The sequence below is a fragment of the Rousettus aegyptiacus genome, unplaced genomic scaffold (genome assembly GCF_014176215.1).
Source record: "Rousettus aegyptiacus isolate mRouAeg1 unplaced genomic scaffold, mRouAeg1.p scaffold_m13_p_7, whole genome shotgun sequence".
Classification (NCBI taxonomy): domain Eukaryota; kingdom Metazoa; phylum Chordata; class Mammalia; order Chiroptera; family Pteropodidae; genus Rousettus; species Rousettus aegyptiacus.
In genome coordinates, this window is record NW_023416310.1 from 34,616,166 (window position 1) to 34,643,809 (window position 27,644).

The window sequence follows — 27,644 nt, forward strand, 5'->3', positions numbered from 1 at the left end:
ATTCACATGGTCCCTGAAAAACCTGGAGGAATGCAGTCATGTTATTAAGATTGGACATTTCAATCTTTAGTAAGGAAGAGGCTCAGTACTCACACAGAGGTTGGGGAGAAACAGGCAATTTCAGTAGGACTGCAGTAAAGAATACAAATGACTTGTCAGTGAAAGGAGTAAGTCAAAATAAAGAGAATGGTTTCTTATACCCACGCTGCAAGTTGTTTAAAAAGAAACAAACCTAGATTACATATACTAATAATAGCTAATATTTACTGAGCATTTACTACCAAGTATCAAACCTCTTATCAACTCTTATGGTAAAAGTACTGCGGATATGTGTGTGTGGGGGGGATGGGGGTGGGTAGCGTATATATGTTATCTATTTCAGTCTCTACTGTTACAACATAGATCCTCAATGTGAAAATTTGTTCCTATGTAGTAAACAGCAATAAAACTGACAAAATGCAAAGTGATTTTTCAAGAGATGACTACATTTGCACTACTGCAAAACATGAAAAACACTTCCTGACTGAATGAATGAGAGTTCTGGTAAAATATACAACGCCCATGCACCTCATCTTGCTATTCTTACACCAAGGTACCCAAGTGCACTGCCCTAAGAGGGTGTGCACTGTTCTTCTGAGTTTATTTCATGATAAACATATTGAATACATCATATTAAACCTATATAAGCATCTTGGTGATAACAATCCCAAGTAGTGAATAAAAAGTCTTAAGTTTTTAAGAGAAAATTGAAATGATATGTTTTGAAATAAGTAAGAGAACTCACATTCAGAATAACATTGAGAAAATAAATGAAAAAAGAGCTTGTGCATCCTGCTAATCATCTGTGTCTACTGGAATTGGAAAGCACTTGGAAGAGGTTGCAGATAAGGACTCTAATGCCAAGTAATGCTGAATGCAGTTGAATAGCACTTTGTGGCCTCTAGGCTCATTAGAAACCATACAAGCAACTTCTTTATGAAAAGAGGAAATTCTCAGAACAAATGTGGGACTTCCATTTTAGGCTGGTTTGGGAAACAGAAAAACAGAACAACAAACCAGAGTAATCCAACTCTGGTATCACATTATTTTAGCCTAGAGATGATGATATCCTTGTGGCCTTTTCCCTTTTCCTAGTAATTAAAAAAATCACAACACTTTACCACACCCATTTTCAGCAAATGGTGTTTGGAACATGGCTATCCACTAAGGAAAATAATTAACTTATTACCTCTCATTTTGTCTATATACAAAATACAAAATTTCTATATGGTAAAAGACACACAAAAAACTTCTAAATTAGAAGTCAAATTATAACATGTGACAAAGGGTTAACATTCTTAAAGTAATGTGTAAAAAACTCTTACAAATCATTTAGAGAAAAAATAATACCTCAATAAGAAATGGTCAAAGGATATGAAAAGATAACAGGAAGAAATGCAAGGTAGTCAACTTGAAATAGTGCTCAACCTCAAATTTTAAAATGTAAATTAAAATTATGCATTTTTAACCTACCAGATTGGAAAAGGCATTTTTAAAAAAAGATTAAAAAAATAGGTTCAGTAATTTTCCCTTCGGGAATTTATTAAAAGTAAACGAGACTCAGATTCAAAAACATATGTGCAAGTATGTTCATTACAGAATTACTAATGAGTTTAAAAATTGAAGTAATTTAATCTAGCAATTGAGAATGGTCAAATAAATCAAGATATAAACTTTCATTTAGCAGTTCTGCTAGCATCTACCGTCTTGGAATAGCCAATAAAGTCAACAGTTCTTAGCGACACAGCCATGTTTATTTCAGCAGTTTGTAGAAGTAAAAAATGGTGCAGTACGCCCACATCAAGGGAATTTTTTAAACTGTGCACTAATGATCACATTTACACAACCACGTAAGATAATGTGTGTATACACAAAATAAAAATGGACTAAACGGCAGTTTATAGCACACTATGCAGTTTTAAGGAATAGAGTTTTATATTTTCCCTTTAACTATGGCTTTATTAAAAGTGAAAATATTCTGTAACTGCATATAATGATCCTAGTTACGTATACAAGGTTGTTTGAAGGTAATTCTGGGACGCCAAGCACCTTGAGCATGGACTTCCAACTAAATAATTGATTTGGTGTTATCTGACCTAAGAGTTGGTTAAGCAAACACCTATTTAAATGAATAACTTTGATTTTGTCCTTGAAAAGCTCCTATTTTTAGTTTTTTTCTATCTATGCACGAAAGGTTAAAGCCCTGACTGAAGCTACAAGATGCAAAGGCTGCAGAGCCATTCAGCAAATTTCACAAAACTATTTTGCTTGGCTTTGTATTTTCAAACAACCCTTCGATTACAAACGCTTCTGGGCCAGCGGGTTTGAAAAGGGTTGGCACTTCGCTGGATTCGTAGCCTCTGAAGCCCTTTCAGTCCGAGACCAGCTCACTACCGGAACCTCACCACGCTATGCTAAGACTCAGCTTCCATGCACTTACTCCCAAGAGGAAAAGTCGAGAGTCCTCCAGCCAATGGCTGCACTTCTACTCTCAGCCTCAGCAACTCCAGGCCAATGGGCGGGAGGGTATCTTTTCATCCGCTGCTGTTCTTTTCCAGCCAATCGGAAACGTTCTCCAAATGCCCCTCTATAAAGGGCGTAGGCTCCAGGAAAGCAGGCTTCACTTCCGGGCGGCTGCGCGTGTTGCCATAGCGACCATTTTACGTTAACTGGTTTGCGGCTTTCGCCCAGCTGGCGGGGGGACAGCGGGGCCAGCTTTTTCTCCCCCCCCCACCCCACAGTCTGTGCTCCTTGCGGCCGAAAGGTCTTAGTAGGCTCTGGGGGTCTGGCCTAAGGTTCTGCGGCGCTCCGCGGGGGTTAGGATGGCTGCGGAAGAAGAAGATGAGGTAGAGTGGGTGGTGGAGAGCATCGCGGGGTTCCTGCGAGGGCCGGACTGGTCCATTCCCATCTTGGACTTTGTGGAGCAGAGATGTGAAGGTAAAAGCCAAGAACCCTAAGCGACAATCTCTCCTCGCCTCTCTCACATCAGCGGTTGGCGGGGAGGTGAACCCCACAAAACATCTTCATCTCTCGGGTCTCCACCTCTATCGGGCAGGTTTAGAGCTGATTTGTTGGAGGTTATTGCTGTCACTGCGCCAATGTTTTCCTTCACGGAACTGAGAACGGGGCCGACACTGCCCTCCCTCAGGGCCCAAACACACATCCGAAAAAACTTTGAACTTTAATCCTGTGTTGAGTCTATACCCATCCTGCACGTTTCTGCTCTGGGCAAGTGCACTGTTTGCGTGGGCTTCTTCAACAATTTCCCCAGTGACTTGGGAGGAAAGGTGTCAGTTCCTCTCTGAGTTCCTTCTGATCCCAAAAGTTGACCTCAAAGAGGGGCCTGTGAATACTCCTGCAGGCCCAGAACCGGTGATCCCGGTGTATTCTCTTTATTGAGCTTACTGACCCTCGGCTACACCAAAATGGGTGGTTGTTAGGGGTATCTTCTACAAAATTAAGTATATAAACGTAGCATAATATTTGTTGTGAGGGAAGGGCACCTCCAGATTCTGATATGTTCACGGTTGGAGTTCTGCCTTCAGTCCTTGGAGACAAATTGGAGCCCATTCGTGGAAAAGGACCCAGAAACCATGTCATGTGAATGAACGTCCAACTTAATCATGGTTGTTCAGCCAGGCAAGACTTTGAGGGTAGTAATATCCATGAATTGTTTGAATTTCTGTCTTATGTTGGAGGGATTAGATTTGTAAAGTTCAGTGGGAATAGAGCTAGGGTCAGTGGGTCCAAGCTACAGGGAATCAAATTTCTCTAAAGAAAGTGTTTCTTAACAATGTATCCCAGATAAGTTAGCTTGCCTCAGAAGGTAATGAATCCCCCAGGCACTAGCAGTGTTTGAATGGATCTGACAGTAATTAAAGGGAAATTTTATAGAGGGGAATTCAGCTATCAAGTGGCTGGTTATCTTGGATGACCTTTTAAGAGTCCTTTCATCCTTAAGTTTCCATGAATCTGGTAGAGATGCAATTTAGTTTGACCACCTAATCTTTTCATTATGTTCTCATTGCTGTAATCAAAATTCAAATAATATATATTGTTTATATCGGTAATTTAAGAAATTAAAAGTAACTTTCATTTGTACTCTTTTTAAGAATTTAAAATGCTATTGTGAGAGTGATGAAGTATGTGAAATTCTGACCTCCTTTTGTAGAAAAATTGTCGCGTTTTGATTCCATTTACCCTCATGGAGACTAGATGCTAAAATGGAAAAAAATTAAACATTGTTCTTCTCTTTATCCCCAAACATCTAAAATGGTTGCCCCTCTGTAATAATGCACCTGTAATTTTACAGGGAAGCAGTAATCGTCAACCTTATAAACATGTAGTGTAATAATTTGGTTTCAGAATTAGCTGAAAACAGCTTCTGTTTTGCATGTAAGCCGTGTTATACACAGGAGATGCCAGAAGGAATGGAAGTAACATCCCAGTGACACTTGAAATAAAAGTGTTTATAGTTCACTGACTTGGTGTTGTCAGTGTTCAGTTTTCCACCTCAGATAATTTAAAGATTAGTTTTGTACAACTTTATGATAACAGCACTTACTTCAACAAACATTTATTGAGTGTCTTTGGGCAAGAAGCTGGGGATAAAAGATGAATAAAGCAAAATCTTTATGCCTGAGAAGTTTATAATTTAGTGGGGAAGAAAGGCAAATAAATGTAATTTAAATATAAAGTAGCAGTTGCCATAATAAAGGTAGGGACATGGTGCTGTATTGTAAGAGTTCAGAGGAAGGATCTAACCAGCTTAGGAGTTAGGAGTGGGTAGCAGGTCATGAAGAATGTGCCACTTACAGTATCTTGAAGAATGGTTGGAAGAAGAGAAGCCAGGTAAAGGCAAAAAGAATCTAAGACTGGCTTGGGCAAAGGCATGAGGGTTTGATGCACCATATGTGTTATATTTGGTGGTATTCCAAGTAATTTTGTATTGTTAAGAGTTCAAAGTTGGGGTTTTGGAGCAGTGAAAGATGAGATTTAGGATCCAGTCTTGGAGGGTTTTGTCTGGCCTTCTAAGGATTTTGTACTTATTTTCTAGGCAAAGAGCAGTCATTGAAGAGTTTTAAATCCAAAATTACAAAGTTAGTTTTGTAAAAAGTTAGTTTTGTTAGTTTTCAGAAAGTAGTCTTTTTGAAAGACGATTCAAGGCAGGATTCAAAAAATGTTTATTATTTACAATTTATGAATTTGTCCTGTTTCCCTGATTAGGTTGTAGCTTCTTGAGGGAATGTATATCTTTCTAATCTACATTGTTTCACATGTATGATCATTTAGTAAACATTTATTTTGGTTTTATTTAACTTCTTTATTGATTGACTTTTATGTAACAAAAAATGTTCTAGTCACTCTCAGGAAAATTTGCCTCAGCAAAAGTCCAGTAGAATAAAATAATCTGGAGCCTGTTGTAAAAAGAATTAATGTTTAAAAACTATTGACAATAAAAGTTTATAAAGAAATCGTTGCCTTATATTGATTGAAAAGTAGCAGATTAGTGTTTGTCTTAAACATGAAGTAGATCTTAAGTAGGAAAAATAACTTATTTACAATTAACACTATATAAACAGACACATATACAAATATATGTACTTGTAAGTATAGGTACAAATATCTATTTGTAAGACACAAGGAGTGGACTTTTATATTTGCATTAAGGAAAAGATTTATCTTTTTACACTATGAAATATTTTTCTCTTAGTTTTTGATGATGAAGAAGAAAGCAAATTGACCTATACAGAGATTCATCAGGAATACAAAGAACTAGTGAGTATTTTTTTACTCATTTTTAAAGGTAATTAGAAATATTAATTTTAGCTTTTCTAAATTAAAAAAATGGATTTGTTCATTAAAATTCTTTAATTTAAAAAGTTCCATCTACCTTAATAATGCTACCATTTGCAATCAGGCTCCAAGGGTTCTTTGAGCATTTCATCCTTATGACTTCTCTTATCTATTCTCTAGAATCTAAGGAATGTATTTAGATCAATTATGTTCAGGGATCTTGCATCTAATCTTTAAATTCTATTCTTATTTTTCTGCTGATGCATCTAGGGATGTATTAATTATTAAGTTAGTCATGGTTGTTTTATGATTTTTAAAAATGACTCTGGGTAGCAGAAGAGTTGTATCTCATCAAACTTCATAATCTTTACTTCAGTTATTTCTGGTAGAGGAAATAAAACTTCATTTGACTTTCAAAAATTTCAACTTTTTGTTTGCTTTTTCAATCAAAGATGTTGCCACTGCCATTAGCATAATTTTATATTTAGATTAATAATTGCAAACAAGCATTTGATTATACTTCTCTAAACTCAGTACTTAACATAAAAACTGTCATTTGGAATTTTTTAATGTAAATTATAAAAGTTAAATTTTCTCTTTTTAGGTTGAAAAACTGTTAGAAAGTTACCTCAAAGAAATTGGAATTAATGAAGATCAATTTCAAGAAGCGTGCACTTCTCCTCTTGCAAAGACCCGTACATCACAGGTTTTTGCTTTTGTGTTATTCTGCTAACATTATAGTTTTGACAGAAAATGCCCAGCATTTTACTTAAATTTGCTCTGTTAGATTGTCAAAGTATAATATTCCAGACATTGTAAGAGTGACAAGCTAATTCATCACATATGGGTTCTTTTTTATAACTACCTTTAGTAATGATAATTTGAGGCATTGATGAACTAATGCAATTACAACGGTTTCTGAACTCAGAACTATAATAGATCACAGGGTTTATCCAAACTACTATTTTATTTATATAGATCTCTCGACAGTTATGCAGTTGCCTCTTTTTTAATCTTAGCAGATTCACAGTACACAGTTCCTGGGGCTTCAATCTCTTGGAACTACTTTTATTATCTTATTAGTTTTGCAGTACAGTGCTGGGCTGAAGTAAATGTCATGTATTTATAATTAATATTTACTGAGGGCTCAGTCTAGCTGCTGTTTTAATATGTATCAAAACACTTGATATATATTATCTCATCTAATTTTCCTGACACTCCTAAGAAATTGGTACTATTTTACTTCTTTAGAGATATAAAATATGCACAGATATTTTAAGCACCTAGTGCAAAATCCACAGCTAAGTGAGTAGTAGAACTGGGGTACCAGCCTTGCTCAGAGGCTGAGGCTAGGGATACTTTACTACTACCCAAATAACCTTCTTCTCAAAGAGTTGATTAAGCTTTCCAGCTTCTAGCAAATGAACTTTATGTAGTTCCTTAGTGAGATGATAGGATTGTCTATGATGTGACCCCAAATTATATTTTCAGCCTTATTCTCCTGTTATAGTTCTCTAATACATTGCCTACTACACTACAGTCATTCCAGGCCCCTCAGTCTTATAGGCATCCATGCACTTGGCTTTGCTAATGCAAATTCCTTTACTCTGGAATGTTTGTCCCCGCCTCGCCCTCCCCCACCCCCACACCCATCCTTTCCTTACCCAGAAAAATCCTTATAATCAGGGCATGGCTGAAATATCACTTCTATTTTTTTTTTGTAATTAAAATTATTGGGACAACATCAAATAGGATTCAAGTATACAATTCAGTAATATGTCATATGTATATTGCATTATGTGTTCACCACTCAAAATTAAATTTCCTTCCATCACCGAATATTTGACCTCCTTGATCCCCCTAGTCCTCAATCTGCCTCATTGGGCACTTTTACATTTTTGGTACTCTGCCTTGAATTATAGTTTCTTATATGTCTCTCTTCCTTATTAGATTGTAGATCCTTTGAGTTGTTTTTAGTATCTTTGCATTCTCAGCATCTAGCACAGAGATGAAAACCCATTTCCTAGTAGGTAGTTCTTAATAAATGTTCGTTAAATTATCTTTTTACTGTGGCTTAGAAGAGATTGCTTTGACTGTATAATCCAGCACTTCCTTACATTTCTCTTTTGCACAACTTCTGCTCATTGAATGATCACCTGTAATTCTAAAGATAGAAAATCTTTAACATGACATTTAAAAAAATTAAATGTTATTGATATTCCCACAATAATGTAAATAAACATGATTTTATTAGTTAATAATTCTATAAAAGAAAAGTTGTTTTACAGTTCACCAATAACTTGTATTCTATATGTACCATAGTTTTAGTTTAAGGAATAAAGCCTGGCATTATTTTCTTCTTTTTAGTGGAATAGGAAGAAATTGATTGAAAATTATTAACTAGTTTTTAAATTTCTTTTAAGACATTGGTATTTGTTTTTATTTTCCTTGTTTTTCATGAATATTTTCTGCTTTGCTTAATTTTTGTCAGTCTCTTAATTAATGAGTCTGAATTTGTGAATAAACATGTCACAGTAATAGTAGTAATAGTAGACACATGCATCTTTTGCTTTTGTTATCAGGATAACTTTAAATTACTTGTGAGTGAAGGTATTCAGAATTTTAAAATATTGTTTTTAGATCAAGAATAACATCTTTCTCTCTTGTTCTATTATTCAGCACCTTTTAATTTATTTGGAGTGCATTGGTATGAGGAGGCAAGTCTGTCGATGCAGACAGACCTAGATTTGAGCCCTAGATCTTTCATTTACTAGCTGTAAGACCTCAGACAAAAAATTGTTTTACAGTTTTCCTTTCTTATCCTTACTGGTTCTCAGTTTCCGCATCCATAAAATAGGGATAGTATCTACTTTAAAAGATTATTGTGCAATTTAAGAGATAAAGCTCATAAAACATTGAGTACAATACCTGACATATATAAGGTGGTCTATAAAAGGAAGCACCTCTTAATTATCGGTAGCTATTTTGGTGGTTGATTAGCGCTGTGCTAATTAGGCCAGGGTCATAGGTTCAATCCCCATGTGGACTAGTTAGCTTTATTCTTTTCTAGAGCAAACTCCTAGCATCAGATACTGAATAGCAACATGATTGAATCAGCCTAAGGCCATCACTATTTCCAGGAAAACAGCTCAAAGCACAGCTATGCAGCAATCATGTAATCTGTATACATAAAGATCAGAATGCTAAGTCTATTATGCTAATATGGGGTGCCTAAGAACAAAGTCAAGAAACCAGTTGCTTGCCCTGGGTAAATTAGGAGGTAATTTTTATTTTGTTGTGGTTTGCCTGGTTTAATTTTGATTTTTAAAATAGATGCCCACTTTCATTGAATTATATTGCTAAAACCAGCTTGGAAAATTCTTTTCAACTAGTTTGGTCATCATTAGACCTAGACCTCTGGTCCTGGATACTCTTTATGTATTAAAGTCAGCAGTAGTAGTAAGGGATTTAATGACCTCAATCAGATGAAAAACCTCTAGTTTAAGAAAAGAAAAAAAAAAGCCTTTTTAAGAGCCTATTCTTCCAGTATATATGTGTGTTTTCTTTAAAAATGCTCATGACTCAGGATACCTTTCTAAACCATTCAGAAAAATATGATAATATAATACATACTGAGATATTTATTATTTCTGTTGTCTTCAGTTGAATTTTGTAATTCTGTGGTGTTTTCCAATTGAAATAGGCTAAGGCGACTTCCTTCATTGCTTAAGATTTTTTGTGAGGATAGATCTCATTACTGATATCTATGTATTGCAAAAGCCAGGGACTTATATGTGGCAAGGAACAAACAATATTTTTTCTTTTTCTTTTTTTCTGGATTTGCTGTGACTTTTGTAAGGTAAACGATGGTAAGTAGCTGTACCATTTTGCATTAACATTTTCAGAAATATTTGTAATAATAGTAATTTGGGAAAATTATGCTTTTTTCCCAGTAACTTGGATTGTTGAAAAGATTACACATATGATGTAACTTTCGTTTTCTAAAAATACACACAGCATAATTAACAATATTTTGTGTGATTGCTAGTAAGAGCCTTAAAAATTAATAGCCTTTTTATAGAGTAGTTTTAGTACAGAGTCTCTAAATATTAACATTTTTCATTAGTGTGATATATTTGTTAAAATTAATGTGCCAATATCAATATAGTATTATTAACTGAAGTCCATGGTTTACAATAGCATTCACTCTTTCTGTTATACAGTTATATGGATTTTGTCAAACATAATGTCATGTTTACACAATTACAGTAGCAAATAATTTCACTGTCTTAAAAATCCTCTGTGCTCCACATATTCATCCTTTCCATTCTTGCCCTAAACCCCTGGCAACCACTAATCATTTTACTGACTCTAGTTTTACCTTTTCCAGAATATCATATTTGGATCATACAGTAGGTAGCCTTTCCAGACTGGCTTTTATTGCTGAATAATTTTCCACTATATGTATGTACCACAGTTTGTGTTTACTCATTTACCTTTTGAAGGACGTTTTGGTGACTTCTAAGTCTTTGGCAGTTATGAGTAAAGCCACTGTAAATTTTCGTATTCAGGCTCTTGTGTGTACATAAAGTTTTCAGTTCATTTGGGTAAATATCTAAGAATGAGATTGCTGGATCGTATGGTAAGATTAAGTTTAGCTTTATAAGAATCTGCCAAACTCTCCTCTAAAGTAGCTGTACCAGCATAGGGAATATAGTTGATAGTATAATAACTATATATGGTGTCATATAGGTACTAGACTTACTGGGATGATCACATATATGGTATATAAATTTCCAATCACTGTTTTACACCTGAAACTAATATAATATTATATGCTACCTGTAATCGAAAAATAAATTGAAAAAATAAGTAAATGAAGTAGCTATGTATACCATTTTGCATTTTCACCAGCAATGATTGGAAGTTTCTGTTGCTCCATATCTTTGTCAGCATTTGGTATTGTCAATTTTTTGGATTTTAGTCATTCTAATAGATATGTAGTGGTATCTCATTGTTTTCTTTTGTTCATTTTTTAATTGAGTTTTCTAATTTTTGAGTTGTAAGAGTTCTTTGTATATTTTTGGTAGAAGTCTTCTTTATCAGGTATGTGTTTTGCAAATATTTTACAACATTTTCTTCTGTGGCTTGTCTTTTCATTCTCTTACCAGTGTCTTTCTTCCCTGGTTTACCAGTTTTCTTTCATGAATTATGCTTTGGGTGTTATATCTTAAGAAGTCGTTGCCAAATCCAAGGTTATCCAGATTTTCTCTGTGCTATCTTATGGAAGTTTTATGATTTGTTTTTTACATTTAAGTCTATGATCCATTTGAGTTATTATTTGTGAAAGGTGTAAGGTCAGTGTTTAGATTCATTTTTTGCATGTAGCTGTCCAGTTGTTCCCAGCACCATTTGCTGGAAAGATGATCCTCTCTCCATTTGACTATCTTTGTTCCTTTGTCAAAGACCAGCTGACTGTGTTTGAATTGGTCTGTTTTTGGGTTGCATTCTTTTCCATTATCTGTCAGTTCTTTCACCAATACCATATTGTCTTGATTTGTCAAAGTCTTGAAGACACATAGTGTCAGTCCTCTGACTTTGTTCTTTTTCAGTATTGTGTGGCTATTTGAGGTCTTTTGCCTTTCCATGTAAATTTTAAAATCACTCTGTTGATATCTACACAAGCACTTGTTGGGATTTTGATTGAGATTGTGTGAATCTGCAGATCAAATTAGGAAGAATTGACATGCTAACAATGTTAAGTTTTCTTATGTACATCTTGTGCATATTTTTAAAGATTTATTCTTACATACTTTTTTTGTGGTGCTAATGTAAATGATATTGTGTTCTTAATTTCATATTCCAACTGATCACTGTTGTTGTATAGGAAAGCAGTTGCCTTTTTTTGGTATATTAACCTTGTATCTTGAACCTTGCTATAATTGCTTATTAGCTCTAGGAGGTTTTTTAGTTTGTTTGATTTAATTCTATGGGATTTTCTACAGAAATTCATGTATGTGAACAAAAACAGTACTCTTCCTCTGCTTCTGTTTTCTGGAAGAGATTGAGGAGAATTGGTATAATTTCTTTTTTTCGAAGGATTCTTATTTGAGTGTAGTTTTTCGCATGCATGTTCAAATGCATGTAAATGCTGATCTGAATCTTGCAAGGAGGGGTGGTAAAATAGCATAGAAACTGAGTCAGTTATGTATTCCATAGTGTACTTCCACGTTATACCTTTTTTCCCTTTAACTTGAATCGGTATAAATACCTTTACATCTGTTCTGTAGGCTATGCTGTGCATTTTCTGCAAATATATATTTAATCATTCTTTTAAGAAATAATATGAATCTGTAATGTTTCTTCAAAGTTTAATTTTTTTTCCTATAGAATTAGTATAATTTCTTCATTAAATGGTAGAATTCACCAGTGAACCTAGCTGAGCCTGGTGCTTTCTGTTTTGAAAGATATTAATTATTGATTCCTTTTCTTTAGTACATAGGCTTATTCAGATTATCTATTTCTTCTTGTCTGAGTTTTGGCAGATTGTGTTTTTCAAGGAATTGGTCCATTTCATTTAGGTTGTAAAATCTGTGGACATAGAGTTGTTTATAATATTACTTTATTTTTAATATCCATAGGATCTGTACTGAAGTCCCCTATTCATTTTTTATATTAGTGATTTATTTCTTCTTTCTCTTTTTTTGAGTTAACTTGGTTAGAGGTTTATCAGTTTCATTGATCTTTTCAAAGAATCAACTGTTAGTTTTTAATTTTTTTAAATTGATTTTCTGCTTTCAATTTCATTGATTTCTTCTCTAATTTTTATTATTTCTTTTTTATTCTTACTTTGGGTTTAATTAGCTCTTCTTGTAGTTTCTAAGGTAGAAGCTTATATTATTGATGTTAAATATTCTTTTCTAACATGTATTCTATGCTGTAAATTTCCCTGTAAAGTACTACTTTGGTGCAAATTTTGTATTTTCACTTTCATTTAGTTAGAAGCATTTAAATTTGTTCTCTATGACTACTTCATTGACCCATGTGTTATTTAGATGTGTGTTGTTTATTCTCCAAGTACGTTAGATTTTTTTCCAGCTATCATTCTGTATTGATTTCTAGTTTAATTCCATTGTGGTCCGAGAGAATACTTTGTATGACTTCTATTCTTTTAAGTTTATTAAGATGTGTCTTATGGTCCAGTATTGTCTATTTTGGTAAACGTTTTGTGTGAATTTGAGAAGAACATACATTTTTTTTGTTGTTTGAGAAATGTCAATTTGATCCAGTTGACAGAAGGTGCTGTTCAGTTTATGTTCTTACTGATATTCTGCCTGCTAAATCTGTTCATTGCTAATAATGAATATTGAAGTCTCCAATTTAATAGTGAATTCATCTATTTCTCTTTGCAGTTCTAACTATTAATGGAGTAGTCTAAGTGCATGAAATCTCTTGTACCTTTCAAAACTATGGCATGATTTAACTCTAAGCAAAGATAATAATAGGGTAACCTTATATGGCATGATTTAACTCTAAGCAAAGATAATAATAGGGTAACCTCAAACCTAAAGTATGTTTGAGTGTCTTTTAAACTTATTTAAGTCATTTTTAAAGACTTGGTGTTCATTTTGTTATTAATGTTTTTTTTCGCAAATATAGATAATCGCATTTGCTTTATCTCATAATCTTTTTGTAAAGTAGTTTGACATTTCAGTTAATTTAAAGGATAAACTACTTGCTAGTTTTTTTAAGTAACTTCCATATTTAGTTCTACCTGCGCTTATTGGAAGCCCTTAGGAGAGAGGTGATCCATTTCTTTGGAGCAGAAGAGCCCGACTACTATAACATTTTAGATTTAGCACAACATTGATATTTAACTGGCCTCAAAAAGAGCCAGTACAATTACTTTTATAGGTACATTTCAGTTTAAAAAGTACTTTCTCATCTTCGTTTTAACACCCAGCCAGAAAGTTATTACTGTAATTCCTTTATTCTCAAATGCACATTTTTCATATTATAATGTCTCTGTAATGAGAATACATTTTATACTTGATGGCCTGCTATAATTTAATTGGCAGCGTTTTTTTTTTTTTTTTCTTATTGGTACATGAAATAATGGTTTATTTTATGAATCTATGGAGTCTTAGATTCAACAAAATACTTTATTAGTTATTATTATTATACTAATTTTCGGATGAAGAAACTGAAGCTCAGAGGACTAAATGATATGTCCAGAGTCACATAGCTAGTTCATTAAAGCTGAAAGTGGGCCTTTGATATCAAGGACTCATTCTTTCCCAATGTATCAATGGTTCTCAAACTTTAATGTTATAAGAATTATCTGGGAAGATGCATGGGCAGAAATTAGATTCATATGTCTAGGACAGGGCTCAGGAATATGCATTTGACAATCCCTCTTTCCTGTATTCTAGAACACAGTTTGAGAAGACACTTTGAGAAGCCCTGCATTATACCTTTAAGTATCAACTCAAACTCTAACTTGCTGAAAGATCTAGTTGACACATTGCTATCAATAGTGGTGCCCTTCAAGTGTTTGTTAATGATGAGGATGATGTACTTGATATTGCTAATAAGTTTAGGAAGCCCCAGAACAAAGTTATGTGGTGGCATCCTCCCATAAAGGGGCCCTGACAGACATCACTAATCTTTCATGGAGGCTGCCCACCATTTGTTTTCAATACTGAGATCTGGGCTGCAAGTTTCAAACACACATGAAGCTCATTCGCCATCCCCACCATGGGCCTTTGAACAGTATATATGAATTTAATGGAAAAGAAACTTTTTTTCCCCTCTTCAGTTGACTCTATAAATATCATAGAGAGCTGCTTTTGCACTTTGTTTTGCTATACTGTGGTTGTCTAGGATGTGAGCCGGTTGCTGCAGGAAGGGCTCCTTCCTTTTTGCTTAGAGCTTTTTGATGGAGCTTTCGTTGAGGTGTTTCTGACATTACTGATGCTGCCTACCTGGTGAATAGTAGCGTACCCTTTGCTAACTGCATAAGTGGTCAGCTTTTCCATTAATATCATGTAAAGCTCGAAATAAGATTTTAGTAAGATGGATAAGATCTGAGTGTTTTCTTTTGTGTTTTCCTGTATTTCAAATTTTATTCTACTTATTATTATTTTTTTTTAACTTGGGAATTGGTTTGCCCATTGATATAGCAGTTATTCTCTGTAGTTAAGGAAATGTTAATTTGGGTACCCTAGAGTATACACCTTTACTTACTTTTTAAAATTTTATTATACTTCAGTTTTATACAGAAAATGATTTTACATCATAATTTCTAACTATCCCTCTTCCATGAAACTTTCTATGTATAGGACAACTACAATTGCATTCTCACATTACTAATACCTCATATCACTTATTTTCCAGACTCCATATTTTTGCATTTACTTAAATTTGGTACTTTTATTAATTAAGGAATACTTTTGTACTTACTGATTTATCATTAAACAGTTAATTTCATGTGACAGAATATAAGCCAAATAGATTAGGCTGAAAAACATACTTTTTTTATGTCTAATAAAACAATGTACATATTTAATAAAAAAATACTTTATTGCTAAAAAATGCTAACCATCATCTGAGCCCTCCCTCAGTGAGTCATAATCTTTGTGTTGGTGGATGCGCTTGCCTCAATGTTGATGAAAATGCAGTATCTGTGAAGTGCAATAAAACTGAGATATACTTGTAGTTTTAAAACTTGAATCTTCATTTAACTTCCAGATTTCTTTCCACAGGCCATTTTGCAACCCGTGTTGGCTGCAGAAGATTTTACTATCTTTAAGGCAATGATGGTCCAGAAAAACATTGAAATGCAGCTGCAAGCCATTCGAATAATTCAAGAGAGAAATGGTAAAATGTTGAATTTATAAATCTAAGTACTAAATGCATTTGTTTGTTTTGATTTTAACATGTTCTTAAATGTAGCTGCCTTGAATAAATGTATTTCAAGTTTGAAAAGTCTATGGCTGACTTAAGAGATTCAGGAGTATAAACTTTCTGATCAGTGTTTGACATTTCAAAGGCAGATCAGAATTTGATATAATAATGTTTTAGGTTTCAGAGAGCTTGATTTTTCTGCCCAGCCATTGTGGTTATGAAATTCAGTATTTTTGAGTGGTTACAGTTACTGTTTAGAGAACGTGACTACTCTTCTGACTTTCCATTGTTAAGACTCTTGTAGGAGACAGTGGTTCTCAAGCTTTAGTGAGTGTTGAAAGTAGTTGGAGGGCTTGTTGAAACACAGGGCTCTCTAGTTTCTGCAGTATGTCTGGGGTGGGGCCTAATTCTTTGCATTTTTAACAAGTTCACAGGTGATGCTAAAGCTCTTTGTCCTGGGAGGGCACTGAGAACTTCTGCTCTAGGGCAATAGATAAATAGGGTTGCGCCACCATCAGGTGGAAGAGAAAACAACTCAAGCCTTAGTAACTCTAGCTTTATCTTTTACCAGACTCTGTACCTAATCTCAGTTTCTCTCTAGTGCTTTCTGTTTTTGTTCCCTTCTTGTGTACTTGAACTATATTCGACATCTGAGTTTCTAATCATACTTCTTGTTATTGTACGATCTACTTTTCAACCCAGATTATTATCTGTGTTTCAGATTTCCGGCTTTGGTAACATGACCTTATTAACCTACGTGTTCTTTGCTCAGTAGATTGCTCCTGATATTCTATACTGTGTGTTTGTACTCTTCAATGATTTGGTAGCAAGGCCCTTTCTTTGATTGTTTCTCGAAGATATGAGGGTTATAGTTTAGTTCTGCTGTTTGCTTTTAAGGGCCTGGAACATGCAGCAATTGAGCTTCCGTTGTTGCAGGGCAATCATTAGAATGTGGCAGGGCCCTTGTTGTGGATTCTTCTCTCTTTTGTCTGATGTGAGTAGAGACTCTTTCTCTTCGAGCCAGTTACCACAACTATCCCCTAAGATCCTAAGATGCTTTTCACACCAGGTAAGAGCGCTGTTGTCTTTGGCCAGAAGATGACACCACCTTAACCCTGAATGATGCATGACACTGTGCAGTTGCTTTAGTGTAAATAAGTTTGGAAGAGTCTCTTTCTCTTTGTCTTTCTACCATAGTTTGCTTTATAAAATTCTTTTTTTATGAATTTTTGTGAAACTATACTTTGACCTATAGAATAGAGAATTTGGATAATTATTTTATGTTAGTTAAAATTGTTTTGGGGGATTAGTTTTAATAAAAGAAATAATAAACATTGGCACTCTATAGCTTTCTGTTTTAAATGTGGCTGGAAACTCATTTAGATTTTAATAAAAAGAGAACTAGTATTTATAGCTTGTTTCTGCTGGATACCTCAGGCTGCCATTAGCAGAAAACTTCAATGAAAGTGGCCTAGGCAATAGGAAATTATTATCTCATAGAACAAGAGGTCCAGAGGAAGGGAGGGAAGGAAGAGAGGTCCAGGGTTGGTTAATTTAGTGGCTCAGTAATATTATCAAGGATGCTGACACTTTCCATCTTTATATTCTTCCATTCTCTAGATCTCTCTCATGATTGCACTCTGGCTGGATCGAATGCAGACTCGATTGCATCTCTTTTTGTTAGCAAGACAACACTTTCATAGAAGGCCCTTAGGAGTTTTCCCTACAGGTCCTATTGATCAGGATTAGGTCACATGCTTTTATTAAACCCTTCAGTGGGGGAATGAGACCATTATGACTAGCTTAAACCAATAATGAGTCACTCTGGTGGGGTGTGATAGGGCAGAACCTTGCCTCTTAGTAGTTAGCTGCCTAATAATTGCACAAACCTGGCTCATATTAGTAAGGGAGGGAAATAATATGGAATGATGCTGCTTCAAACCACAGGATGGGACAGTCTACTTAAAATATAAACTAATACTGAGTTTCTGCCATAGAAATTTTAATACATGTATTTAAGAACGTTGCTTAACTTAGATCCAGGAGAAAGGGCCTTAGACTGACATAGATTATACTCAGAATTGCAGATGACTTGCAAACTGTCTTTGTGGTGAGAAAAATTCAAAAGCTGTCTGGATCCTTGGTTATACCTTATCAAAGAATGCAAATCAGAGCATTATTTTGATGGTTTTGAAGTATTGCATACTGTTACATTGGTCCTTCCTTAGTTCTTTTCATTTTCCATACAAAGTTTATTAGGAGAATACAAATTGTAAATCTTTTGACTTAGGAAAAATGTACTTAAGATTGATGGGTTGTATAGATGTCAGTTTTCTGATGTGATACTGTACTGTAGTTTTATATGATGTTACCATTGGGAGAAACTGGGTAAAGGGTACGTAGCATCACTCTATATTAGTTCTTGCAACTGTATATAAAATTGCAATTATATCAAAATAAAAGTTTAATTAAAACACATTTAAACATTGGGGATTAGAATAATAAAGCTACTTTAGAGCAGGTCCAAAATCTGTAGTCATATGTGGGTAAAGAAATAGAAGGTAAAAATTAAGAGACATGCTACTGATATCGCTGGAATATATTAATTATGGATATGAACAGAACACTTAACACTGGTCTACCTGCTTATCAAGAAGATATAGGTAATAAAACAAATTAAACCAACTTAAAATTACTTGCCATGAATTTTTTATTTGCCTTGGGCTGAAGTTACTTCTGCCCTGGTTTATAGTTATTAGCTCATTATCTGCATAGAAGCATTGAGGGCAGAGATTGTTTTGTTCACCTTTATATTCCCCCTGAGTGCTTATTAGCACCTAGCTTTTTTGCGTGTAATAAGCAGGGCTCTTTTCAGTAGCATTTGTTGTAGTATGAATGAAGAGGATTAATGGGCTATTTCAGTGAACAGTATTTTACATTTTATTTTGTAAACTCTTTTCCCATTTAAGGGATGCTTTTGAGAGCATAGTGTCATTATTAGGAGCTTACTGATTTTCAGTGGTATATCCTCAGTATATGATTATGGAGGATAATAGCTTATGTTAATTTTCATTTTATATAATTACTATTTTTAATAGACAATACAAATAAGAGACATTGTTAGGTAAAACCGTGTTTTGTTTTGTTTTATGGTGGAGCTGATTCCCTAAAACAAGACCATAGTTAAAAAGTAATAGCTTAGGACATTATTTTAAGTGACAGATCTTAATAATTAATTTGTACTTCTTGATGAAGTAGGATAGTGAGAAAGAAATGTTTTCAGATGAGTTGATATTATTCCATGTGGTCTTTGGTTTTGAACAGGTGTATTACCTGACTGCCTAACAGATGGTTCTGATGTGGTCAGTGACCTTGAACAGGAAGAGATGAAAATCCTGAGGGAAGTTCTTAGGTATCCTTCTTTAATTATTTTTTGAATGAATCATTATAATATTATAATATTATCTGTATGTATGTTTTTTGCCCCCAAATTATTAGAACTAGTGAAATATTTAAATTCTCTATTGAAGACCATGAAAATGATTTATTTGTTTATAACTATGTATATATTACATTTCTTAATAGACAGAAAAAATTATTTTCAGATGACTCATACCACATTAACCCAAATGGGGAAGATCTTCTTCCACTTCCATCATGGGAATAGGAAACTAACCAAGTGAGAACAAGATGCAGTAGACCTAACCTGATGCCTGGAAAGGGGTGTAGTGGCCTGAGCTGACTAGGAAACTCCATGGCTTCTGGATCTCTGTATTGGGGGTGGCTCAAGCCACGTGTCTCACAGTAGGAAGCTGGACATCCAGACTCCACAGACTGAATAGCTGACTGGGTGACAGTTCACTTGACAAGGGAGAGAGGACCGTGGGAGGTGCCTGTACTAGAAGACTGTCTTCCTGTCTCTTTCTTGTCCCAGTTTCATGATTCTCAGCTAAATGCCTGACATGGAGTGTGCAGCCCACTAAAGCATTTCTTTTTCCCTTGGGCCTGTTTTCCCTGACCCTTATGGGAGTTTTAGAAGAGGTGGGCAACTGTAGCACCTAATTTTTCAATCTCCTGTGAGAATGTGTAGGTTCAGGGCAAAAAGATACTGCAGCCCCTGTACTGCCTGCAGGATAGAACACTGGCTTTTGGGGGCCCTTCTTCTCTAGCTATAACCACACACATGATCATCTCTTAGCATTCTGTCCTCCCCTCCCCCACCTACCCACATTGTTCCCAACTCCAAAGTGAAAGGAGAGGATGGGCCTAGTGGGGAACTGTGGAAGGCACTCCAGGACTCACTGCTTAATTTCAGGGGATTTGAGTGGTTTTGGGTAGGGAGGCAAGTGTGCGGGTTGAACCCAACCTTTTCCTGCCAGATCCTACTTTCCATGTTAGGGGCAAATGTGAGCCTGCGACAATACAGAATGCCTTCAGTTTGCAGTTTTAAAGAGGTAAGGGTATTTGGTAATAGATTTAGAAGACTGGTAAAATTTCGACTTGTACTAGGTGCTTTCATTGGTTGATTGGTGGTGTGGAAATGATCAACACTCTACTTTTAGATTTTATTTTCTAAGGGCTTTGGAGGGTAGTTTACTACTGTAGAAGTAGTAGAGCTTAGTTATGAATGCATAAGAGAGTTGTCCTGGCTATGTTCCTAACTAAATCAGACTGCGTCAGTGAGCAGTTTACAAAAGCTGATAGAGCTTTGACATAATGACTTCAGGGTGGCTTTGTGAAAGCTCAGGTGCCACTGTAAAAACTAGAATGTGGGGAGAAGTGGATCTAATCAGAAGGGATGTAACTCATCTCTCTAAAGAGAGAGGTCAAAGGCTTTATTAATGGGATTTGCCATTCAAATTTGGATTTAGGATTTCACACCTGTTGATTTTTGTTCAGCTAGGGGTCATTCACATTTCTAGAAGAAATGAGTAAACCTGTATTTTATGTTACTATGTTACTAATTATGCTGTATATGCCTATGTATGTCTTTCTCAGTTGACTGTAAGCTGCTTTAAGCAAAGCCTGATTATTTCCATCTTTGTTTCCTTAATTCCTTGCACATATTATAATCTTAGGTGAGTTGTTGCTTATTGAATATTCTACCTTTTCTATCTTATATTCTATATTTCAGAAAATCAAAAGAGGAATATGACCAAGAGGAAGAAAGGAAGAGAAAAAAGCAGGTGCCTACAGAACATATTCATATAACAGAAGTATTTCATTGTTATTATCTCTAAAGTTTACACTTGGTTTTTGCTGTTAAAATTTAAGCTAATGTGGAACTACACAATTCCTCAGAGTATTCATATTATCTTGGCAATTCTAAGCATTTATATTTAACTTTATAACTTTATTCACTTTATAATATATCCAGCAACCTACATGTAAATTTCCAATAAAGACAGATTATTAACTCCAAAAAACTGTAATACTGTTCATATTTTAGAGGATTCCTTTTAAAATTTTCCCTTAATTTTACAATTAAAAAAAGCTTAAGAAAAATATTTTACTTTCCCATTCGCCTTGATTCCTTTACTGTTTTGTAACAGCAACTGCAGTTGCTACTGAGGGGCCCCAGCAGGCTTCAAGGTTATCGGCCTGAAGCGGAATGATTCAGCATCATGTTCCCTGCCATACTGTTCTCCATTAAAACTACTTCCATAAAGTATCTAATCTTTCAGAAGGAGAAAGTATAAATATATCTGGCTGAGGTGAGAGGGGCGAGTGTTTATTCTTTCCTCTGCCCTCTTCTAGCTGCCTCTCTCTCCACATTTTCCTAAATCTCCCTGAAGGGGAAGGAAACCTAGTAGAAACTCTGTCAATCACTTGAAAGTTGTTTTCCATTTTCCCCTCCGGTCGCTATAATACATACTTGTATCATTGACTGTCTTGGAAAAACCTGTTTCACTCCAAGGCACCCAGTTAAGAGCAGAAGAAAGAGGTGATTCATGTATCTTTGAGTAAATACCCTTTTAGTAAATGGAGGTTAAATTCATAGATATTAATAAATTTGAATATTATCAGAAGATATTAGTATTAACTCTCTAATTTATAAACAAACTATATTAGGCTTCTTGAATAATATTATGTTTTTAGGGCATATGGTTTTTTTTAAAAATCCGTTACGGAAAATTTTAAACACACAAAAGTAGAGTTGACAATAATAACAAATTTTCACGTATTCATCACCCAGCATATAGTGGCTTATGATTTAGATATTCATGAATTACCTAATAAGCTGCATGGATTTTCCTCTGTTTTTAAGGAAAAATAAATGATCAATTTAATTCCTTCCAGGATTTAAATGATATCTTTAGTTTAAATGTACTATCCCATTTTAGAAATGGAAATAAACTAATTTGTGGCTTCAGGCATATCTTAGTAGTGGGATATAGATAATATCTAGTGGAAAAGCACCGTATAATTCAGTGGTTTTATTTCTCTTAGAGTATTTCTTGGTGTCTTGCTCAAGGTCACATGAGTAGTAAGAGTGAAGCCTGAATTTGAACTCACTTCTTGCTAAGTCTAAAGTCCTAATCATACTAGTTTGTTACTGTTAGCACTACATGATTTGAAATGAGAATGTTTACCTACCTCAAAAAGTAGAAGATATAAAATACTGGGAACATCTTAAAAACGTTGGAAAAATAGAATCTCTTGTTCATTATTTAGTAAATTGTAATTCAATGTCTTTGGATCCCTTAAGTAGTGTATTAGTTAAAATTAATGTAAAATGTCTTTTTAAATTATATCTTGGGCTCCTGAAGTTATCAGAGGCTAAAACAGAAGAACCCCCAATGCATGCTAACGAAACTACAAAAATGAATAATTCCCAAGGGGATGGTGAACATTTTGCACATCCACCCACAGGTAAGCCTGAAGTGTTACTAAACTTTCTCTAATAATGTGAATTTAATTTTTAATTTTCTCTAATAATGTGTATTCACATTGTAAAGAATATGCTACTTAATACTTAACCTTCAAACCCTCTAGGAGAGAGTATTGAATGGCCATTGGTATTTAAAGCTCTTCATGAATTTAGCTAAAGAAGTTGCAGGTAGAAAATACCCAATAGACAGGGAAGGTGTAGTCTCCAAATTTCTAAGTGAAGTTGGAACCCAGAGCGATGCACAGATTCCTTGAGGGAGCCACCAGCCTTTGGTGCCACAGCTGTAGCATCCAAGATAGGTTCACATAAATTTGATATTCTCTTCCTTGAACACAGTTATATGGTGCTTGTAAATTAGAAGCTGAACTTGGAGAGATAATATTGTTATTTTCCTAATGATTAAAGCATAACTACAAAATAAGAGGTAGCCACTTTATCCAGATGTTTAGAAACTATTATTGAAAGCAAAATCAATGAGAATCCTTATGGGAAATGTTAGTAGAAGAACTTGTTCTATATGCAGCAAATCCACTTTCAGTATACTCTGATTTCCTTTATACAAAAATAAGTAATTTTGGAATAGAAATTGAATGATGATCATGAATGGATTCTGTTCATTTTATCGTGGAGTTCTATGGTTTTAAATAAATATCCTTTTCTTGATTAAACAAAGCAACTCTGCAAGGTAGATATTATGATCTGTCTTTTTTTTTTTTTTAAAGAAATTCGAGGAAATTGAGTAACTTGTCCTAAATCGCTGAACTCTTAAATGTTGAAACTGTGATTTATCTTGGTCATCTGACTCCAAATGTGTTCTTCTATACTGTAGAAGAACTTTTATAATTGAGATAAGACGTGCTTGATATTTACCCATTGATTTTAAAGAATTATATACTTAGTCAATCAAACAATGGGGCATATGAAACAGGAGCAGATTTATGAAGTTTCCTTCCTTTTTCTTCCTCGCAAATTTAACCTTTTTTTTCTTATCCTGCAGATTCTGAGTAGATTAACCTCATTTGAATTATGTCTGTGAAAGCACCTGCTTTAGATTTGTCTGAGCTCTTTTATAATTCTCTGGTCCAAATTTAACTTTTATATAAGGCCTATGCACATATACTGTTTAAATTTTGCATCTGACATAATTTGAGTAAATTTACTTTTCCTAGTTCCTTATCTGACTGTTAGGTGATGCTATAGAAAACTTAATCTCAAACCATGTATAACTCAATTATGCACATTAGTGGCACAGAACAAATGACAGTTAATTTCAAAAGTAATGATTTTAATTTTCAAAAATATTCTATTTTTTTTTTAAAGAGTATATCTAATATTCCAGGAATCACTTCATACAAAGTAATGGAAGTCCATTATGAAGACCTAATTTGGGAGGAATAAAGGCGTTCGACCTCCTGTTTATCCTTTGCTCATGTCTTTCTCAGATTCCTGTTAGAAATGGATAACATCTCTTTCAGATTGACATACAGAGTTGCCAGAGATGCGATGATCTTTCTTTAAACTTACTGGCTTTCTGATTCTCCATTCCTAGAAATCAGAGAGGCTAAGTATTTTGGCCACAATTACTTTCCTGTCTTGGTCTGAGTTAGAATGTACAAGATGTTCATACCAACTAACTCACAGCAGAACTATCCAGATCAAGTATGTGAATTGAATATAAATGCTTATGTGCCTGGGATCCCTTGCTTCAGAAATGAATTGAACTGTCCCTTCTCCAGCTCTGTGGTTCCACATTTGGGTGCTAAGCCTACCTGTGCTTAAAGTCACCATCAGAGAACGGCATGTTTAACTCTGTATATCAGGACCATCTTGTTTAAGCTCATCTTTATTTCTGTAGCTCTCTGTCTACGGTGGTTGGACTGTTAGCGCCAGTCTCGCCTCTTCCCAGGGACTTCCCTTAGACTGTCCAAGAATCCGAAGAGCTTTTCTTCCAACCTCCCTGGCACTGCATTCAGTCCACTCACCCCATGCTAGAGCACTGGCCCTTTGGCAGGTTTCTTGTTCATGTAGAATTCAGGTTTTACTGTGCTGGGAAAATTTTTAACCATTTGGAAAGATATGTGTCATGTTCTCCCATCATACTTTAGTTCTTGGCATTTTTATGAGTCTTTGCTTATCTCACTCTGCTGTTTTTCATAGTTCATGTACTTACCTGAAAATGTTTTATTTTTTTTTAAAAAATCACCTATCTTATGATAAAAAATGGCTCAGACAAGCAGTTAGCATGTTAATCCTGTCTCTTGGCATAATCACCAAAAAACTGAATAGTACTGAATGCTCATGTTATATCTGCTTCCAAATTCTACTTATTCTTAATGTATTGGTAGGTTGGTTATCTTCAATATGTATTACACACAAAAATTATTGGTATTACTGGAACTTATTCTTCCACTACAAAAAAATATAGCTTTAAATTAATTGTTCTGAAAATGTAGGGTCACTTACAGTTTTTACCTGTAAGCAAAAGTGTGGAAATCAATTACATTTTTAGAAAGAGATTTTAGTGCTGTTTATTTGGCATATGTTGAAACCTGTATTACATTATAGTGAGTTCTCATCTTTAGATAAAGAATTATAGTATCAGATAGCAAGAGCTTGGTATCTGTTGAAATGTAATTATTTATAACAAACTGTAGTTCAGGCTCCTTGAGGACAGAGACCATGTTTATTGTTCTCACTCAGGGCCTGGCACAATGTGGGCACTAAATCAGTGTGTGTTGATTGAATGAACGTGAGAAAAAAACAATTATTATTAATACTAGCTCATTTTGGTGAACCTAGTCTAATACTATTTCTTATAATCTAATTGGTCTCTATCTAATTGCTGCCAGAAGTTAAAGTGCATTTTGCTAATCAGTCAGTACAACCTTTGGCACGAGAGCTGGAAATGTTGCCTGAAACTTCCTCTCTTCCACAAAAAGGCCTGAAGATTCCTGGCTTTGAACATGCAAGCATTGAAGGACCAATAGCAGTAAGTAAAAAAAAAGAAAAAAAAATTACTTTTTAAGAAATGAGCAAAGTGACAGTACTAGGAACAGTGTCAACAGCCATTCACTTGGCTTTTGTTGTGATCTTGAACTCAAAATTCTAATTCAGTCAGTCACTGGGTATCTGTACCACTTATTATACAGATTTGAATTTAAAATAATTTCTTCTCTTTTTTCACCTAGAATTTATCAACACTTGGAACAGAAGAACTCCGGCAACGAGAACACTATCTCAAGCAGAAGAGAGATAAGTTAATGTCCATGAGAAAGGATATGAGGACTAAGCAGATACAAAATTCGGAAGAGAAAGGAAAACCTGCTGGTGAGGTAAAGGTATGTCTAGCCTTAGTATGTCAAAATTTGCAAATATAGAATTCTCAAAATCAGAGTATGTGCAAGAAGGCCTTGATAATGAATGTTGCTCATTGATCCATTCATAATTTACCTCCCTCCTAGTGTAGCACCTGCTAATCTCTTTTCTAGGCAGTGAGATGTGATTTTATGAGGTAGAAATAATAGCAGTTTCATGATACATTTATTATTTCTTTCCCTGCTCTGAGTGCTTAAGGGTCAGCAGGCTATTTTACCTGAGCCTTTGAAATAGTTTATCGGAGAGCACCATCAGCATTCTAGCTACCACCTCCAACAGGCTTCTCCAAGAAGAGATATTTTTACAAAGAGATTAAGGAAACTCAGTCCATGTATGACTTTAAAAAAAAAATTATTTACTGAAAATGCTTTTTGTTTGAGGAAGCATGTTGGGAATTTGAGACAAATGAAAATATCTTATACTGTAGCCAATTCTTTTTTTCTTTTTTTCTTTTTAAGGAAATGACAGAGAAACCAGAAATGACAGCAGAAGAGAAACAAACATTGCTAAAGAGGAGATTGCTTGCAGAGAAACTTAAAGAAGAAGTTATTAATAAGTAAATTTAAAACAAATTTTGCAAAACAGTTCAAATTTTCTTAAAAATAAATTATTTAATCCTTACACTGAGCCTGTTAAGTCTCAAATACTTGTTCGTAAATGCAAATATAAACTCATTATTACATTTTTATTAAATATTTAAGGTAAAGGGTGTTGGGGAAGGCACCTGGTTATGCTAACCAGTTTAATATAAATTTATGAATAATGCGTCTTGGAGAAAAGTATAGAAAACTAATTGATAGTGCATTCAATCATTCAAATGCGGTTACCTATTGTTTCTTTGAAGCATTGTTCTAGGTACTACGGATACAGTAGTCAACAAGATCAGCAGGGCCCCTGCCTTCATGTTGCTGATGGAGGCCCAAAAGCAAAATGTTTGAAGGGAAATGTATAGTGTTACAAGCAGGGCTGGCCATACCTCCTTGAGAAAGTGTTTAAGCTCATTAGAAGACTAATTACAAGGAGAAAGGGTGAAAAAAAAACCCCCTCAGGTCCTGTAGCAGGAAATTATACCCAGAAGTTGTCAGTATGACTAGTGTATATGTTGAATAAGGAGAGAGGGTTAGCATATGAAATTGGAGATAGGTGGGATACTGATTTGCACAGCCTTGTAGGGTGAGAATGTAAAATTTTGGCAGTGGGAAGTTACTGAAAAATTTTAAAAGCAGAGAAGTTACATGATCAAAATGTTCATTTTAAAAAGATGAGTGGCTGCTGTATGGAGACTACTGGGTGAATTAGAGTAGTTGTGGGTGTACCAGGTTTAAGGTAATTCAACGATAAGAGTAGTTATCTTAGGCTGGTAAGATAGTTTTTATTTTAGCATCTTAACAGTTGAGGCAAGAGCAAACAGTACTTGGAAAATAGATGGGGGTGGGGAAAGGAGTGTTAAAAGTACTCAAATTAGAAAAGCTACTATTGAAACAGATAACGGGAACAATTAACTGAGCCTTTTGAGAAGAATGCTGTCATGAATAACAGGTCTTTTGTATGTGAAGTGATCCTGGATGGTTTTCTGTAGTCATTTTGCTTAAAGATAACCGGAATATTGATGCTCCTTTACTTACAACGGGGTTAT

General features: G+C 34.8%; 1 protein-coding gene across 2 annotated transcripts; it reads left to right on the forward strand.

Moving 5' to 3' along the window:
* Nucleotides 1-2,690: 2,690 nt before the first annotated feature.
* Nucleotides 2,691-26,631, forward strand: CFAP36 (cilia and flagella associated protein 36). Of its 2 annotated transcripts, none has more exons than XM_036224232.1 (10): nt 2,691-2,976; nt 5,753-5,817; nt 6,440-6,541; nt 15,600-15,714; nt 19,066-19,153; nt 20,876-20,957; nt 22,512-22,614; nt 25,483-25,622; nt 25,822-25,971; nt 26,467-26,631. In XM_036224232.1, exons 1-10 carry the CDS (start codon nt 2,862-2,864, stop codon nt 26,566-26,568), a joined length of 1,062 nt encoding a protein of 353 aa, XP_036080125.1. In that variant the 5' UTR covers nt 2,691-2,861; the 3' UTR covers nt 26,569-26,631. The 2 variants fall into 2 exon arrangements, with proteins under 2 accessions (XP_036080125.1, XP_016018058.1); XM_016162572.2 differs by having other exon boundaries at nt 2,692-2,976; nt 20,876-20,927.
* The last annotated feature ends 1,013 nt before the right edge of the window (nt 26,632-27,644 follow it).

Excerpts from the sequence above, each read along its gene's own strand:
- CFAP36 (XM_036224232.1), top strand. The coding sequence starts at position 2,862 with ATGGCTGCGGAAGAAGAAGATGAGGTAGAGTGGGTGGTGGAGAGCATC. Across the intron at positions 2,977-5,752 it reads TGTGGAGCAGAGATGTGAAG|TTTTTGATGATGAAGAAGAA; the intron begins GTAAAAGCCAAG and ends TTTTTCTCTTAG. Across the intron at positions 22,615-25,482 it reads TTTTGCACATCCACCCACAG|AAGTTAAAGTGCATTTTGCT; the intron begins GTAAGCCTGAAG and ends AATTGCTGCCAG.